The sequence below is a fragment of the Chiloscyllium punctatum genome, chromosome 33 (genome assembly GCF_047496795.1).
Source record: "Chiloscyllium punctatum isolate Juve2018m chromosome 33, sChiPun1.3, whole genome shotgun sequence".
NCBI lineage: Eukaryota > Metazoa > Chordata > Chondrichthyes > Orectolobiformes > Hemiscylliidae > Chiloscyllium > Chiloscyllium punctatum.
Window position 1 is genome coordinate 28,227,674 of NC_092771.1, and position 17,700 is coordinate 28,245,373.

The 17,700-nt window shown below is 41.8% G+C and overlaps 1 protein-coding gene across 3 annotated transcripts in view; it reads left to right on the forward strand.

Annotated features, from left to right (window-relative positions):
- slc12a1 (solute carrier family 12 member 1) overlaps positions 1 to 17,700 on the forward strand; it is a 121,577-nt gene that overhangs the window by 72,811 nt on the left and 31,066 nt on the right. For all 3 annotated transcript variants that reach the window (XM_072553240.1, XM_072553242.1, XM_072553243.1), the window contains 2 exons: positions 1,682 to 1,822; positions 16,003 to 16,109. In XM_072553240.1, the coding sequence (XP_072409341.1) occupies positions 1,682 to 1,822; positions 16,003 to 16,109 (248 nt within the window). The remainder of the gene's footprint in view (positions 1 to 1,681; positions 1,823 to 16,002; positions 16,110 to 17,700) is intronic.

Here is a 17,700-nt window from a genome sequence, read left to right on the forward strand (position 1 = left end):
TCTCTTTTTCTTCATATCTGAAACTCTAGCCCGTGCTACATCGTGATCAGTCTCCTCTGCACTCATTTCGGTGCAGTCACATCCCTCCTACAGTGTAGATTCCAGAACCACACAGAAGATTCTAACTGTGGCCTTACCCAAGGTTTTGCACCGGTACATCCTAACCTCCCTGTTTTTATAGTCTGTGCCTCAACAAATAAAGGAAAGCACACCTTATGCTGCCTCAACTACTTGGTCCACCTGCCATAAAACCCTTAGAGGACTGGTAAATACACACCCCAAGATCCCTCTGATTCTCAGATTCCCAGGAACCTACCTTCATCATGCCTTATTTCCAGATTGAATTCCAGTTGCCACTGATTCTCCCATCTGACCAATCCATCCATATCCCCTTGCAGTCTAAGGTTATGGTCATCATTATTTATTTTTGATTTGTCTGTGGGTTTGCTTGAATGAAGGAGGGTTGATTAGTCTAAATCACTTACATAAACCACAAACAGTAAGGGCCCCAATACTGACCCCTGTGGAACCCATTTGGACACAGACTTTGTTATAAAAACATCCTGCAATCATCACCCTTGGCTTCCTGTCACTGAGCCTACTGTGGATTCAGTTTGTCAACCCATCTTATATCCTATGGGTTTTTACCTTTTTTGCTACGAGTTTTATATGTGGGACCTTATCAAAAGCCTTGCTGAAGTCCAAATAGACCACATCAAAAGCATTGTCGTCATGTACACATCTGGACACTTCTTTGAACAATTCAGTCAAGTTGTTCAAATGTGAATCCTTTAACAAAACCATGTTGACCATCCTTGATTAATCCCTATTCTCTAAATGCAGATTAATTCTGTGTCCCAGAATTGCTTCCAATAGTTTCCCCATCATTTGAGGTTAGGTGTTTTGGCCTGTAGTTTGCTAGTTTATCCTTTGCTCCCTTGTTGAACAACTGCACAGCTTTTTCCTTCAGTCTTATAGCATCTCTTCTGTGGGTGAGAGAGGAATCAAAGTCTTGCAGCTGCCACTGATATTTCCCCTCTCGCTCCGATTAACAGCCTGGGATACATTTTATTTAGCCCTGGAGATTTATCAACTTTGAAGCCTGCCAGACATTCAGAACTTTCTGTCTGTCTGAGCTAATTTATTTAATTGTTTCACAGACCTTGTGTCTGTTTCTATACCGAAATCATCCCTTTTACTAGTGAATACTGACCCAAAGTATTTATTTTGAATCCTACCTCATCCTCTGGCTCCACTCTCAAATTATAACTGTGGCCCTTAACAGACCTTCCTCTTTGTCTCAATCCTGGGGTTTTCCTTTATTTTATCTGCCAATATTCTTTCTTATTTCCTATTAGCTCTCCTGATCTCCCTTTTAAGATCTGTCTTGCACACTCTAAACATCTCTAGGTTTCTGCAGTCCTCCTGAAGGTCTAATTTGCCACTTTTATAGTCATGCTGTGATGGATTGAAATTAGTTATTTTCATCTAATTGGGAGAGAGCAAGGGAAAAATAGAAAAGAAAAATAAACTTAAGTTAGACTTTACATGCTGTCAGGACTTATGGGATAAGTTCTAGAATATCCATGTTGAAGTAAAAGTAATGTTTAATGACATTAAAAGAAGTAACGTGCTGTTAAGCCTGAATACATGTTCACTGAGTTGCTTTTTTGTTTGTTAGGGACCACGAAAGCAAACAGTAAGCGACATGAATATGAGCATGGATAACTATCAGCAATGGCTTTCGAAGAACAGAAAAAAAGCTTTCTATGCGGCAGTGGCTGCGGACAACCTACGTGATGGAGTAAAGTGCCTACTTCAGGTTGTTACTGTAGTGGATGTATTGTCAGTCTAATTATATTTGATTTGATAAAATATACTGTTAAGGTAAATTTACAACACTTGGCGCCAATGCTTTTAAATTGTTTAATTTAAACTGTTCATGGACACTAGTCTTTCACAATATCAAAGAAATGTCTTCAACCCTGCTATATTAGGAAAACTGGTTTAATTGATAAAACTGTGGTGAGTTGCTAATGGACTTGGATTCTTTTTAAATAGTTACCTGCAGTTGAATTTAGAATTAGGAAATACATTGAATTTTGCAGTGCAGAAAGTAAATCATTCTGCCCCAACGGATATATACTCTGCACCAGTCACAATCTGGTTTGCTTTCCTATCAATGTATTCTTTAATTCCTTATCCGTTTCCTTTTAAATGCCTCTGGTATTTGCTTGAACTATTCTGTGTGGTAGGCGAAAGTAAGGACTGCAGATGCTGGAGATTAGAGTCACGAGTGTGGTACTGGAAAAGCACAGCCGGTCAGGCAGCATCCGAGGATCAGGAGAATTGACATTTCGAGCATAAACTCGACTTCCTGAGAAACGTCAATTCTCCTGTTCCTCGGAAGCTATCCGACCGGCTGTGTTTTTCCAGCAACACACTCTCTCCATTCTGTGTGGTAGTTCCACGTTGTCATTGCATAACATTTTAATTTGTTTAGTTCTGTGCGGGCTATCAGAGTAACGGGCTATGGACGTTAGGGCAGTTGCGTGTTCCTCCTGCAGAATGTGGCAGGTGAGAGACACTTCACATGTCTCTGCCGACTACATCTGCGGGAACTGAGTTAGGGAACTGGAGCTGGAGCTGGATCTGGATGAACTATGGGTCATTCCAGAGGCTGAGGGGGAAATTGAGAGATGTACAGGGAGGTGGTCACTCCCCAGACACAGGATAAGGACCGGTGGATTACTGTCGTGGGGAAGAAAGGGAACTGGCGGTCAGAGCAGGGATCCCCTGTGGCCATTCCCCTCAGCAATAAGTTTTGGATACTGCTGGTGGGGTCAGCCTACTGGGGGGAAGCCATAGTTGTCAGGTCTCTGGCACTGCGGCTCAGGAGGGAAGGGGGGGAAAATAGAAAAGCGCTAAGTGGTAGGGGACAGAATAGTTCGACGGATTGACTCCCGGCAGGTATGTTGCCTCCCTGGTGCCAGAATCCGGGATGTTGCCAATCGGGTTTACAAGATTCTGAAAGGGGAGGGGGAGCAGCCAGAAATCGTGGTACATATTGGCACCTATGATGTAGCCAGGAAAGGGATTGAGGATCTGAAAAGTGACTACAGACAGTTAGGTTGTAGCTGAAGAGCAGGACCAATAGAGTAGTGATTTCAGGTTTGCTACTGGTGTCATGAGATAGTGAGATGAGGAACAGTCAGCAAATGCAGCTTAACACGTGGCTGTGAGGCTGGTGCAGGAGGGAGGGCTTCAGATACCTGGACCATTGGGATACCTTCTGGGGAAGGTGGGACCTGTACATGAAGGACGGGTTGCACCTGAACTGGAGGGGCACAAATGTCCTGGGTGGGAGATTTGCTCGTGTGGTTCGGGAGGGTTTAAACTAATTTGGTAAGGGGGGGTGGGAATCAGAGCCACATGTCTGAGAGGGGGTCAGTTGCAGACATGACAGTAACAGGATATATTGAATTTAAAAGGAAGGTTTCTCACGCAATGAAACAAAGGGATTGGTTATAGTGTGTATGGTTTAATGCAAAGAGTGTCCGAAATAAGAGTGATGAACTTAGAGCATGGATCAGTACTTGGGACTACGATGTTGTGGCCATAACAGAGAGTGGGTTTCACTGGGGCAGGAATGATTGCTAGATGTTCCAGGGTTTAGAACGTTTAAAAAGAACAGGGAGGGTGGAAAAAGGAGGGGGTGTAGCATTGCTAATCAGAGAGTGCATCACAGCTACAGAAACGAAGGTTGTTGAGGAAGGTTTGTCTACTGAGTCAGTATGGGTGGAAGTTAGGAACAGCAAGGGAGCAGCCACCGCATTGGGGATTTTCTACAGACCACCTAATAGCAATCTGGAAAAAATGCAAAAGTAGCAGGGTTGTTGTTCTGGGTGATTTCAACTTTCCCAATATCGACTGGAACCTCCTAAGTGCAGATGGTTTGGATGGAGCCGTTTCTGTCAGGTGTGTTCAGGAGGGTTTCCTTACTCAGTATGTAGGCAGACTGACGAGGGGAGAGAGGCCTTTTTGGATTTGGTGCTCAGCAATGAGCCAGGACAAGTGTCAGATCTCGCAGTGGGAGAACACTTTGGTGACAGTGATCACAACTGCCTCACATTTAGCATGGCCTTGGAAAGTGAAAGGAGCAATTACCGAGGGAAGATACTGAATTGGGGTAAAGGAAATTATGATGCTATCAGACAGAAGTTGGGAAGTATAGACTGGGAGCAATTGTTCCACAGAAAGGGCACAGCAGACATGTGGATACTATTTAAGGAGCAGTTGTTGCGAGTGATGCACAAATTTGTTCCTCTGAGGCAGGTAAGAAGGGGTAAGATTAAGGAACCTTGGATGAACAGAGGAACTGCTCTTCAAAAGGAAAAAGCCAACTTATGTAAGGTGGAGGAAGCAAGGATCCAGCACAGCTTTAGAGGATTACAGGCTTGCTATATAAGAGCTCAGAAACAAACTGAGGAGAGCCAGGAGGGGGCATGAAAAAGGCTTGGCAAGAAGGATTAGGTAGAACCCAAAGGCGTTTTACTCATACGTGTGGAAGAAGAAAATGATCAGAGAGAAGATAGGGCTGATCAGGGATAGCAGAGGGAACTTGTGCAGGGAGTCTGAGCAGACAGGGGAAGCCCTAAATGAGTTTTTTTGCTTCGGTTTTCACCAAGGAAAGGGAACTTTTTATAAATGAAAACTTAGAGGAATTGGGATACGGTCTTGACCAGATCAAGATTGATGAAGATGATGTGCTAGAATTTTTGGAAAACATTAAGATTGATAAATCCCCAGGGCCAGACCAGATTTATCCTAGGATGCTCTGGGAAGCGAGAAAGGAGGTTGCTAAGCCGCTGGCGAGGATATTTGTCTCCTCACTCTCCATGGGAGTCGTACCGGAGGATTGGAAGGAGGCGAATGTTGTTCCTCTTTTCAAGAAGGATAATAGGAAAATCACTGGCAATTACCAGACCAGTCAGTCTCACATCTGTGGTCAGCAAAGTTGTGGAAAGAATTCTGAGGGATAGGATTTATGAGTATCTGGCAAAGCATAGTGTGATTAAAGGCAGTCAGCATGGCTTTGTGAGGGGTGGGTCATGCCTAACTAATCTTATTGAGTTCTTTGAGGAGGTGTCAAGACAGGTCGACGATGTTTGAGCAGTGGATGTGGTGTATATGGATTTCAGCAAGGCATTTGATAGGGTTCCCAACTGTAAACTCATTCAAAATGTCAAGAAATATGGGGTACAGGGAAATTTGGCTATCTGGATTCAGAATTGGCTGGCTGATACAAGGCAGAGTGTGGTTGTAGATGGAAGATATTCTGCCTGGAGGACAGTGTTGAGTGGGGTCCCGCAGGGCTCTGTACTTGGGCCTCTGCTCTTTGTAGTTTTTATAAATGACTTGGATGGGGAGGCTGAGGGGAGAATTAGTAAATTTGCAGATGACACAAAGGTTGGAGGTGTCGTCGATAGTAAAGAGGGCCACTGCAGGCTGCAGCACAACATAGACAGGATGCAGAGCTGGGCTGAGAAATGGCAGATGGAGTTCAACCTGGATAAATGCAAAGTGATGCATTTTGGAAGGTCGAACTCAAATACTGAATATAGGATTAAAGACAGGATTCTTGGCAGTGTGGAGGTACAAGAGGGATCTGGGTGTGCAAGTACATAGATCCCTCAAAGTTGCCACTCAAGTGGATAGAGTTGTTAAGAAAGCATATGGTGTTTTGTCTTTCATTAACAGGGGGATAGAGTTTAAGAGCTGTTAGGTTTTGCTGCAGTTCTACAAGTCCCTGGTGAGGCCACACTTGGAATATTGTGTCCAGTTCTGGTCGCCCTACTATAGGAAAGATACTGAGGCTTTGGAGAGGGTGCAAAGAAGGTTTACCAGGATGCTGCCTGGACTGGAGGGCTTGCCTTATGAAGAAAGGTTGAATAAGCTTGGACTTTTCTCTCTGGAGAGAAGGAGGAACAGAGGAGACCTGATTGAGGTGTACAAAATAATGAGAGGAATAGATAGAGTCAATAGCAACAAACATTTCCCCAGGGCAGGATTGACTGGTACGAGAAGTCATAGTTTGAAGATATTAGGAGGAAGGTATAAAGAAGACATCAGAGGTAGGTTCTTTACGCAGAGAGTTGTGAATGCATGGAATGCGTTACCAGCTGTGGTGGTGGAAGCAGATTCATTGGGGACATTTAAGCAACAGCTGGATATGTTCATGGATAGCAGTGAGTGAGGGGTGCGTAGGTTAAGTTACTATATTTTACATTAGGATTAAATCTTGGCACAACATCATGGGCCAAAGGGCCTGTTCTGTGCTGTACCTTTCTATGTTCTATAAATGCTGTAGACAGATTTTATGGGGACTTGGGGAAATGAGAGGCCTTATGGATGTTTGAGGGCTCACTGGCATATTCAAGCTGAGGCTGATGTTGGAAGCCACTGGCACAGGAATGTTCACTGATGCCTTCCATCATGATACACATTAAAAGTGAACATTGAGGAAGAAAATGGCAGTGACCACAGAGCGGACAGGGTAAGGCATTTAACTTGAGAGATAGGTGACTTCAGTAATCACCTATCATCGGATTTTTAGAGGGATGGAACATTGGTCATAGACCAAAACACTGAACAAGACAGTTGTGGAGGTTCAGTTCTCTGGCCATGCTACAACGTTGATCATCTGTGTTTTGTACCTTCATGACAACACTACTGCTGGATCACTCATTGTCAATTACACCAGTGCATGCAGAGGGATATTTAAACAAAGCCCCATGCTATGTGTGTGCATTATTCCCTGCTTCCAGCTGGTACAATAGGCTCTCAGTGCAGACCACCATCTATTGAGACTTTTCTGTGGCTATGAAGTAATTCTAGATGGTGAAATAATGCATTTAGCACTTCAAGATGGACTAACAACTACATGTACGGTTAAAGGACAAAAATATGTACCTAAAGTGAGAGTTGTTTGCTAGCCATTGTCACCCGTGCCACTAAAGTGCCCCCAACAGGAGAGAGTTTGTTCCTGTTAGTATGAAGAGTAAGGCTGGTAGCTATAGGGAATGCTTGCTGACTAGAGAAATTGAAGCTTAGTCAGGAAAAAGGAGGCATATGTCAAGTATAAACAGCTGGGATCAAATGTATATGGGCAGTAAGAGTATACTTGGAAAGGAAACCAGGAGGCCAAAAAAGGGACATGAGGTAGCTTTGGCAGATAAGGTGAAGAGATTCTACAAATATGTTAAGGACAAAAGAGTAACTAGGGAGAGAATAGGGCTCCTTAACGATGAACAAGGCTGTCTGTGTAGGCCGCAGCAGGTGGGTGAGATCCTAAACAAGTTATTTTGAGTCTGTATTTTCTGTAGAGAAGGATATGGAAGCCTAGAGAACTTGGTGAAACAAATATTGAAAACTTAAAACATCCATATTACAGAGGAGGTGGTACTGGACATCTTAAAATACATCAAAGTGGATAAGTCCTAGAGACCTGATCAGGGTATACCCAGAACATTTTGCAAAGACAGGGATGTGATTGCTGGGCCCCTTGTAGAAATTTCTGTATCATTGATAGCCACGTGTGAGGTACCACCAGACTGGAGGGTTGCTAATGTGGTGCCAGTATTTAATTTATTTATTTACTTAATGGGAAGATCCTAGGGAGTGTTGCAGAACAAAGAGACCTTGGGGTGCAGGTTCATAGCTCCTTGATAGTGGAGTCGCAGGTAGACAGGTTAGTGAAGAAGGTGTTTGCCTTTATCATTCAGTGCATTGAGTATAGGAGTTGGGATGTCATGTTGCGGTTGTGCAGGACATTAATTAGGCCACTCTTGCAATATTGTGTTCAATTCTCGTCTCCCTCCTGTAGGAAGGATGTTGTGAAACTTGAAAGGATTCAGAAAAGATTTACTAGGATGTTGCCAAGGGTCTGACCTGTAAGGAGAGCTGAATAGGCTGTGACTATTTTCCCTGGATTATTGGAAGTTATGGGGTAACCTTGTAGAAGTTTATAAAATCATGAGGGGCATGCATAGGGTGAAAAGCCAAGATTGTTCTGCCAGGGTAGGGGAGTCCAAAACATAGTTGGCATAGGTTTAAGGTAAGAGGGGAAAGATTTAAAAAGGGCTGAAGGGGCAATGTTTTCTTTGAGGGTTCTATGTGTATGGAATGAGCTGCCAGAGGTGGTAGTGGAGGCTCGTACAATTACAACATTTAAAAAGCATCTGAAGGGGTATACAGAATAGGAAGGGTTTAAAGGGATATGGGCTAAATGTGGGCAAATGGGACTAGATTAATTTAGGATATCTGGTGGCATGGATGAGTTTAACTGAAGGGTCTGTTTCTGTGTGGTACAGCTCAATGACTCTAATTGATTTCCACTTCCTCTCCGCCCTACTATATCTCCCTCATTCTGCAACTGGGAATGGATGGAATCTGCTTGGTTGTGGAGCCATTCTACCTGGAAATTTTGTGGGTTACCCCACAGGCATTTACCTCTCTCCAACTTGCTCCACTAGAAACCATTCTAGTGCAGTAGAATTTTGCAAATTGACCACCAATGTATCTACCATCTCCACAGCCATGTCTTTCAATGCTGTGGAGTTTAGATTATCACATCCAGGGAGGGGATTCATCTACTTTAATTGTTTTTAATTTCTTGTATCTTTTACTAATGTCATATCTCGCAATTCTTCATTTACATTTGTACCTTGATTCCCCACTGTTCTTGAGGAAGTTTTTGTATTTTCCTCTGTGCAGACTTTGACTCCCCTTGTAATTGAGCTAAATTTCTTTTACACACCTACAGAACCTCTTTGTTTTCATGCTTCTCGCCAATTTATTCTTGTTCTGTACTTTGCTTTCTTAATTTTGTTCTTGGTCTTTTTGTTGAATTAACAAAAAGCTGCCAATCTGCAGAATTGCCATTTTATTCCACAATATGTTCCACAACTTTAAACAGGGAGGTGATGGCCTAGTGGCATTAATCCAGATTCCCAGATAATGTTCTGGGAACCCAGGTTTGAATCCCACCATGATGGAATTTGAATTCAATACAAAATCTGGAATTAAGAGTCAAATGATGACCATGAATCCATTGTTGATTGTTGGAGAAACCCTGATATCCTTCAGGGAAGGAAGATGCCATCCTTACCTGGTATGCCTACATGTGAGTCCACACCCTCAGAAATGTGGTTGACTGTTAACAGCCTTCTGGACAATAAATGCTGCTTAGCCAGTGGCATCCTCAAACTGTGAATGAATTAAAAACGAAAGTCTCTTCCCTGAATCTGATACAATTCTTGCTTTCTTTTGAGAGCCAGTGTTGGACCATATTCCCTGTTTGGTTTCTTCGTGCATTAAAGGAATGCATATTTTTGTTGAAACTATGTATTAGTTCAGATATTAGCCATTGCCTACCATAATGAAGTTTTCGAATCCACCAGGCCAGTTTACCTGTCATCTACATGAACTCTGTTGAGTTTCTGAAGACCTAGTTTCTGATTGAATGACATCACTTTTAAACCTAGTGTATTTTTTTCTGTATTATGGTCCTCCTTAAAGGCTTCTTTATATCACGATTATTGATGAACATGTTTGATTCCTCAGCATATTGCAATACATGTAAATGGTTAGTTTTCCAACATTAGAGTAAACCCAAGTAGTACTATAGAGATTGGAAAATTCCTCATGATTACTGTATTGTACTGTACTGTAACACACCCACCTGTAACTCCTTGATTTTTATACTTTGCTTTTACATTACCACTGTTTTGTGCTATGTAAAGAACTCCCTATGTTTTCTGCACCTTACTGTTTCTTACTGTCAGCCAAATTGGCTCTGCCTTAAACATTAATGTCATCTCTCACTACAGCAATGGTGCGTTTTAAATTAATAGTCAGCCATCATCCTATCTCAACCACCTGACATTCCTTAGCAAGTCTCACCCTTGACTATACAGATCCATGCGTTGGTACCTTGTAGCCACATCGCATAATAGCAATTAGGTCATCTGTATGAATTTCTATTTGAGCCGACATTCATCTGATTCATTGTTAATGCTAGAGGCATTCAAATACTGAGCCCAGGTTCAGTCCTTTAAAATTGTTTTTGTAAACACTGACCCCATCAGCTGATGGGCTGAAAATGTGTTGCTGGAAAAGCGCAGCAGGTCAGGCAGCATCCAAGGAACAGGAGAATCAATGTTTCGGGCATAAGCCCTTCTTCAGGAATGCTCATTCCTGAAGAAGGGCTCATGCCCGAAACGTCGATTCTCCTGTTCCTTGGATGCTGCCTGACCTGCTGTGCTTTTCCAGCAACACATTTTCAGCTCTGATCTTCAGCATCTGCAGTCCTCACTTTCCCATCAGCTGATGCACAGTTTTCAATTATTGTCCCTTCCTGTCTTGGCCAACAGATATAAATAGGAGTGTCAGAGGTTCTGCTCACTCTGGGAGCTGGCTCTGAGGGAGCTGGATCAGTGTTATGTAGTATACACATATAAATAATGACTTGGTGATGGAATACCAGCCTCTGTAGTTATTTCTGCAGTGACGAGAAAAGCATGCGCCTGAAGAAATTCACTTGCAATAGATGGTTTTGAGTTGCAGTAAGCATCATGCCATTATCTGGGAAGCTTGATTTGTTTGATCCTGCAATCGAAGACTGGGCCCAGTATGCAGAAAGAATGCATAATTTTTTCTAAGCAAATGTCATTGGGACAGATGAAAAGCAGCAAATAATTCTCCTGACAGCTTGTGCACCCCCACCCCCTTTCAGTTATTTGGAGCCTAATTCTCCCAGAAGCTAAAGCCTCTCAAGAATTGACAAGTTTAAATACAAACCCAAGCCTCCTCTAATTCTGAGATGCTATTGGTTTTATTCAGCAGTTCAAGAACCAGGAGAATCCATGTTGGGAATTGTAATGATGTTAAAACAACTGGCAGAGGCATTAAGATTGGTTTAGCTCTTAATGAGATCCTAGACCCTATTTGGAATGTGGGATTAATAATGTAACTGTGCAAAAGTGTCTACTAGCTAAAGCCCAACTGGATTTCAAACGGGTACCACAACTGGTTTTGTCATAAGAAAATCTAAGTAGAGTATGAATACCAACTTGCACCCTTACCAGGCCAACTGAACTTGGGGAACATCACTTGAGTGAAGGCAATTGCATACAGATCCAAGATGGCTTATCCACTCTGTCTATTTCTTTTCTTGCTTTTTTTCCTTCTGTTTTCTTCCTTCTTAACGAAGTCCTGAACTTCCGCCCTCAGCATGGACTCGGACCCTTGGCCTCAGTGCAGACCAGCATGGCGATCTCTGCATGGTATAGCAGGTTTGCAGTCGCTTGGCCTGGCGTGGGCTGGTTTGGAAAGAATGTTATTCTGAAATTTCTGTTTCTTAATTTTTTAAAAATTCATTCCTATGATTTGTAATTTTGTACATTTTATTTCTTTATTTTTTATAATTTTCTCTGAAGTCCGAATTAAATAGTTAAATATTTTTCAGGAAGATATAGGGACTACCAACAGAGCCAAGGCTACATTGCATGTTAGCCAGGAAGCAATTCCACAATTCTACCTGTCCTGTCCTGTGGTGATTGCTTTATATATAAAAGTAAAGGCTGAAATTAGGAGGCTTGAAAGCGAAGGAATCATGAAACCAGTCCAGTTTGCAGAATGGGCAGCACCAGTCGCATTGATTTTTGAAACTTGATGGTTTGCCTTTGTGGGGATTATAATCAAATGGTAAACTGTTTCTCACAGCTGGATAAATATCCAATTCCTTGCACAGAGAACTTGTATACAAAGCTGGTGAGGGTGCTATCCTTCACAAAGCTGGACATGAGCCATGCATACTTGCAATTGCAGTTAGATGAGGATTCACAAAAGTATGCTACAATTAAGACCCCAGAAGGGTTTGTACCAATATACGACACTTGCTATTTCAGGTAGTATCAGTCTGTGCTATTTTTCAGCAGACAATGGCGGACATCTTACAAGGTCTACCATTTATCTGGATGACACAACAACAGGGAAGGCCAATAAAGAACACTTCAAGAGCTTGGTCATAGACAATTCTCCCAGTAGGGTATTTGCCTTAAGGAAGATTGTGTGTTCTCGGCATTCCAAGTGACAGACTTGGGCTACAGAGTTGACCAGACCAGGTTACACCTGTTAGAAGATAAAGTGAGGGCAATCAAAGGTTCCCCGGCTTCCATGTTGTCTGACCAGGGCTTGGTTCTTGAATTAGATTGGTGAATTATGTTACGTTCATATGCAACTTGGCTTCCATCCTGTCACCTTCACATCTACTATTGAGAAAGGGTCAGCCTTCGAAATTGTTCCATAGCCAAGACTGACCCTTTAGAGGAGTAAAGAAGCAGTTATCATCATCTTGGGTATTGGCACATTGATTCCATGCACAGTCTGGTACTGTCATGTTCTCCGGATGCTGTAGGGGTAATGTTGTCTCACAGGTGACCCATTGGGCTTTCCAATCCAATACCATATGCTTCCAGGACTTTGGCTGATGCAGAGCACAAATACAACCAGCCAGAGAAGGAAGGATTGGCAGTTGGCTTTGATGTGAGAAAGTTCCACCAATACCTTTACACATGTAAATTTATAATAGTAACAGACCACAAATCCCTGCTAGGGCTACTCTGAGAACAAATGTGAGCTTCCATAGTTTCAGGTCAAATTTAGCAATGGGCTCTTATTGTAAGTGTGTACAATTACAAGTTGAAACACCGTCCAGGAGGCCAAGTAGCAGATGCCTTTGATTTACCTCCCGCTGGCAGATACACCAATGGTGCTGTCACTGGAAGTGTCAGTTCTGGTTTTAAACTTTCTGGCCACCCTTCCAGTCACTGCTGACAATATCAAACTGTGCATGCAAAATGATTCCATCCTGGCAAAACTAAAACAATTGGTGGTGATGGGGCAACCAGAGGGCCATCACAACCAAAATTGAAAACTCCTTGGACCCATGGAGACCAGATCATTGTAGAGGACAGTCTTTTGTTCTGGGAAGCTAGAGTGATTGTCCTGAGCAAAGGTCACCACTAGATACTGGCTGAACCCACCAGGATCATTCAGGGATTTCTGAAATGAAGATGTTGGTGAGCAGTTCTATCTGGTGGCCAACATAGCCATGTTGGTGGGGCAGTGCCCACAGTAACAACAAGGACAAATTACTGTTGGGTAAGCCCTGTCAACTATGCTGGCCCTTTCATGGGCTTGACATTCTTAGTCATTGTTGGTGCCCACTCAGTTGCACATGTGTAGAATTCATTGTCAAAATGGGGATGACGTTACAAAAGCTGTGAGCATTTTTACGATACTCTGACTCATAGACATTTTGGTCACAGACAACAGGCCATCATTAACCATCAGGGAATTAGAATATATCCTAAAGTTGACTTGCATTCAACATGTAAAGACAGCTCTATATCATCCATCGTCTAATGATCCAGCAGAAAGAGCAGTCTAAACTTTAAAGGCAGACTTAGAGAAGCAGCTTATAGCTTCACTCGATACCTAACTTTCCCGCTTCCTATTTGAATATTGGACCACCCCTTGTGCAACTACAGGAATAGCTCCAGCAGAGTTGCTAATGGAACAAAGACTACACACCAGGTTAAATCTGATCATCTTTGATCTGGTGGGGGGAGATTGAAATGGCATTAGGAAAACCAGTGCCAGACAGACTCTAGTAAGCGAGTGAGACCATTTACTTAATGGATGAAGTTTGGTGCTGAAACCATGGAAATGGCCCAGCGAGGATAGGACCTGTAACATACCAAATTCTTGTCAGTGAGATAGTCCTGAACAAACACTTGGACCACAGGAAAGTTGCAAACTCACAAATGGAGCAGGATCAAAACATACACAGCCCCACTGAACAGCTAGAAAGGCTGTCAGAATTCATGGGTTCTCCCACTCCGTCTATCATTGAAGAAACCTCAGAATCTGAGATGGACATGGTGGATGGCACATGTTGTAGCCTCAATTTCGTTTACTCCTTGAGGAAGAGGATGAATTTCTTCCAAAATTAAAAATCACACAACACTGGGTTATAGTCCAACAGGTTTAATTGGAAGCACTAGCTTTCGGAGCGCTGCTCCTTCATCAGGTGGTTGTGGAATTTCTTCCAAGATCTTATGGGTGTAAGAGATGGACTACGGTGTGGTAGTTGCTGCCCTTATCAGAGTCTGTGTCAGAGGAACTGGACCCAGACCCAGTGAGAAAACCAGAGACTACAAGAAAATGAACAAGCCTATGGAATCAGACCTTGGGGGGGGTGGGGGGGGGTGGGGTGGAGGGATTGTAACAAGGTCAGTCAGTGGACTTGGAGAATGAATTCCCTGAATGGATCGGGTTAACAGCTCCAATCAAAACTTCTGGCTGACAAATATAAAAAGTAGTGTTTTGATTTAATTCCCACCCTCTCCCTTTACTTTTTTCATGTAGTAAAGGTGACAGTGTTGGACTGAGGTGGACAAAGTTAAAAAAATCACACACCAGGTTATAGTCCAACAGGAGTAGCTACCTGATGAAGGAACAGCACTCTGAAAGCTTATACTTCCAAATAAATTTGTTGGACTATGACCTGGTGTTGTGATTTTTAACTTTGTTCATTTAAGCATTGCCCCTGTCAAGGTTTGCTTGTGACTGGTTCTCTGGCTACAAGGGTGTTTATCCTGGTGATGGAATATCAAACAAACTTATTGACATGAATAGTGTTTTTAACTGAATCGCTGCACAATACGGTTGCTGTGGGGGGGGGGGGGAAATACGCACTACTGATGTATAGCATTAGTGTGTGAGTAATAAAAAAAATATAAGTAGGGGATTTAGAATCTTCTCAATTCAGGGGACTGACATGAAGGGGGAAGAAAACCTCATTCTAAGAGCTGGCTCTGCCACATGCAAATAAAGGGTGACTTAGTGATGGGATGGTGGCATCTCTGGAGTTATTTCAGTCTGCACTGGCTTAGGGTACTAATGCCTACACATTAATCCAGGATCTACCTCCCCTCAACATGATACTGCATCCCTGTGCCTGCATGTCCAAATAAAGGACAGACCATTTAGGACTGAAGTGAGAAGTGTCTTCGCTCTGAGGATGGTGAATCTTTGCTATGCTTTGTTCCACAGAGCTGTGGAGACACAGTTGTTTAGTATGCTCAAGACTGAAAGTGATGGTTTTGTACATATCTCCATGTATCCCACATCAAGGTCTATGGATGGGCATTTTACAGGAAAATAGTGATGTCGTAGAATGTGAACCATGACCACCTTGAATAGCAGAACAATTTCAAAGGGTTTATGACCTAGTGCTGCTCCAATTTCTTTGTTATATATGATTATGAATTTGTTTTCTCCTGGTATCATAAGAGCTACAAAATTCTGACACACCTACAGAAACCCTGTAAACCTCATCTCATCACTCAATTTATTTTCTGCTCTATTTTCCCAGGCATTTTGTAACTTAGTTTGTTTTGAATGAATCATGTATTCCAGTTAAATAGCACTACTGTAGGTACATTTGGTTTTGTAACTCAGTCATGCATCTGGAATGCTAAAGGTAACAAACATATTGCTTTCAGAAAGCTTGTATATTATATTTGTTCTTTCTGAATGGCACACTAAAAGGGTGAATAAATGAACACCAGTTTAATACAAAGGGTGAAGTTCATCTTGAAACAAAGTTATTAAATGTGTTAAACCATGCTTAATATTTACAACAATTTAACATGAACAAGTAAATGTACTATATTTACAAGTTTAAACATTTCTTGGTATATAAAATTAAGAATAAGTGTATCTAATGTTTTAACGCAGATGCTAGTTTTCATGTAAATGTAGTTTCAAAATGACAATTTCCTTTAGAAAAACACTTTCTTTGTGAAATCTGTGGAGCCTTCACAACCTTAACATAAGTGCTTAATTGGACAGAGTTTACTTGTATTCCACTAGGCTTCTGGATTGGGTCGAATGAAACCGAATACACTTGTGATTGGATACAAGAGAGACTGGCGTACAGATAATCCTCAGGATGTTGAGAATTACGTTGGCATTTTGCAGTAGGTAGTTCTTACTATGGTTGATTATACTTCTTAAAAGTAGTGATTTTTTTTTATTGAGCAATATCAACAAATGCTCACTTTTTAATGTAATCCAAGACTAATTCCTTCTCTGAAAGCAAAACCTTTTAGGACCTATTGAATTATGTTTTGGTTGTAGTTTGTAACTTTGATCATCCTGCTATCAGGTTTAGTTAGTGAGGTGAGCTCTCTCCTGTATTTGCAATAGAATGGAATCCACTCAAAATTCAGCTTCTGTTTGACTATTAGATTAGAACCATGCATGTGACTGTCTCTCTAACGGCACTGCTTTTACATTTCATATTAGGGTTGTTTTCCATGGAGTATCTAGCATGTGTTAGCATCATTGACACCTTAGACTTTAAAGAAATTTGTCTTCTGGAGAAGAACTTCACTCTCTCATTTTACTCTTTTACTCCTTTTGGTGAACATGTGAAATTAATTGCTTGGGCAAACAACACAGTAGTCATTGTTCTAGCTCACTGGATTGACTAATCCTACCATTGTTGCTTTCCTTGAAATAATCTCTGCTCAGGAAGTTCAAAACTGCTTTCACTGCCTTTTTAATAGTGCAGATCCTTCTGTAACACTATGGACATTCATCTTGTAGATGAAATCAAGAGATGGAAATTTTTCTGACATTATGATTGTGCCTCGGCCCCATCAGTGCTTGCTGGAGAAATTTTGATCCAGTGGAAGTGGGGAAAGCCTGAGTTGGGCCTGCCACTAGAGATGAGCGCATACATGATCTTACGCTGATCAGGTTAAAATAGTCATTTCCATGCTCTGCGAAGTTGTCATTTTTCTGCTGACCATTCTAACCTCCCAACCATGATTTTTTTTCTCCCACATTTCTTTATCCAGTATGTGCTTTAAATATTGAGCTCATTACATTTAAGTTTTTGATTGTCTAATTTGAGAGATTTGTGTTTCATGAAAATGATCATTGTTTCAGAAACTTAAAATTCTACCAAACTGGCACAGCTTTGTAAACAAACCCTGCACTACTGAGTCATCTTTTTTGAAGACAGCTAAACAGATAACAAAGTTATTTAAAGAATAAATGAAAACTGTGGGAATGTTTAACCAATTAACTATTGATCTTAGCTATGCTGTCATAATTGTACAATGCAGGATGATGTTTTACCAAGTGGAATATCTGTTCCTAATGCATCTTGACACTTGCACAGTGCCCTTCCTCCGCTACTACAGCTTGACGACTGTCAGAAATAACAACCAGACCATTACGTTTCAATGGTCCCTCATCTTTCCTCATCATGTCATAACTCATTATTAAGGATAGATATAACTCTGCTTTTAGCATTTCATAATAAGCTCTTCAAATCTCCAATCCAAGATTCACATCTGCAATTACAAATTGTGACTTAGAAGGGCTTCCAAATCATGGCCATCTTGTAGAAAATTGAAGAAATTCTGAAATACTGATTTGTGAATGATACCCCCAATCTCTAAACAGCAGACTGCAGGATTTCTGCTGTGTCAGTTTTCCAACTTGCTAAATACAGCAAAAGTTCTTTTAACCAGCACCTTATGAACCAACACTCTCAAA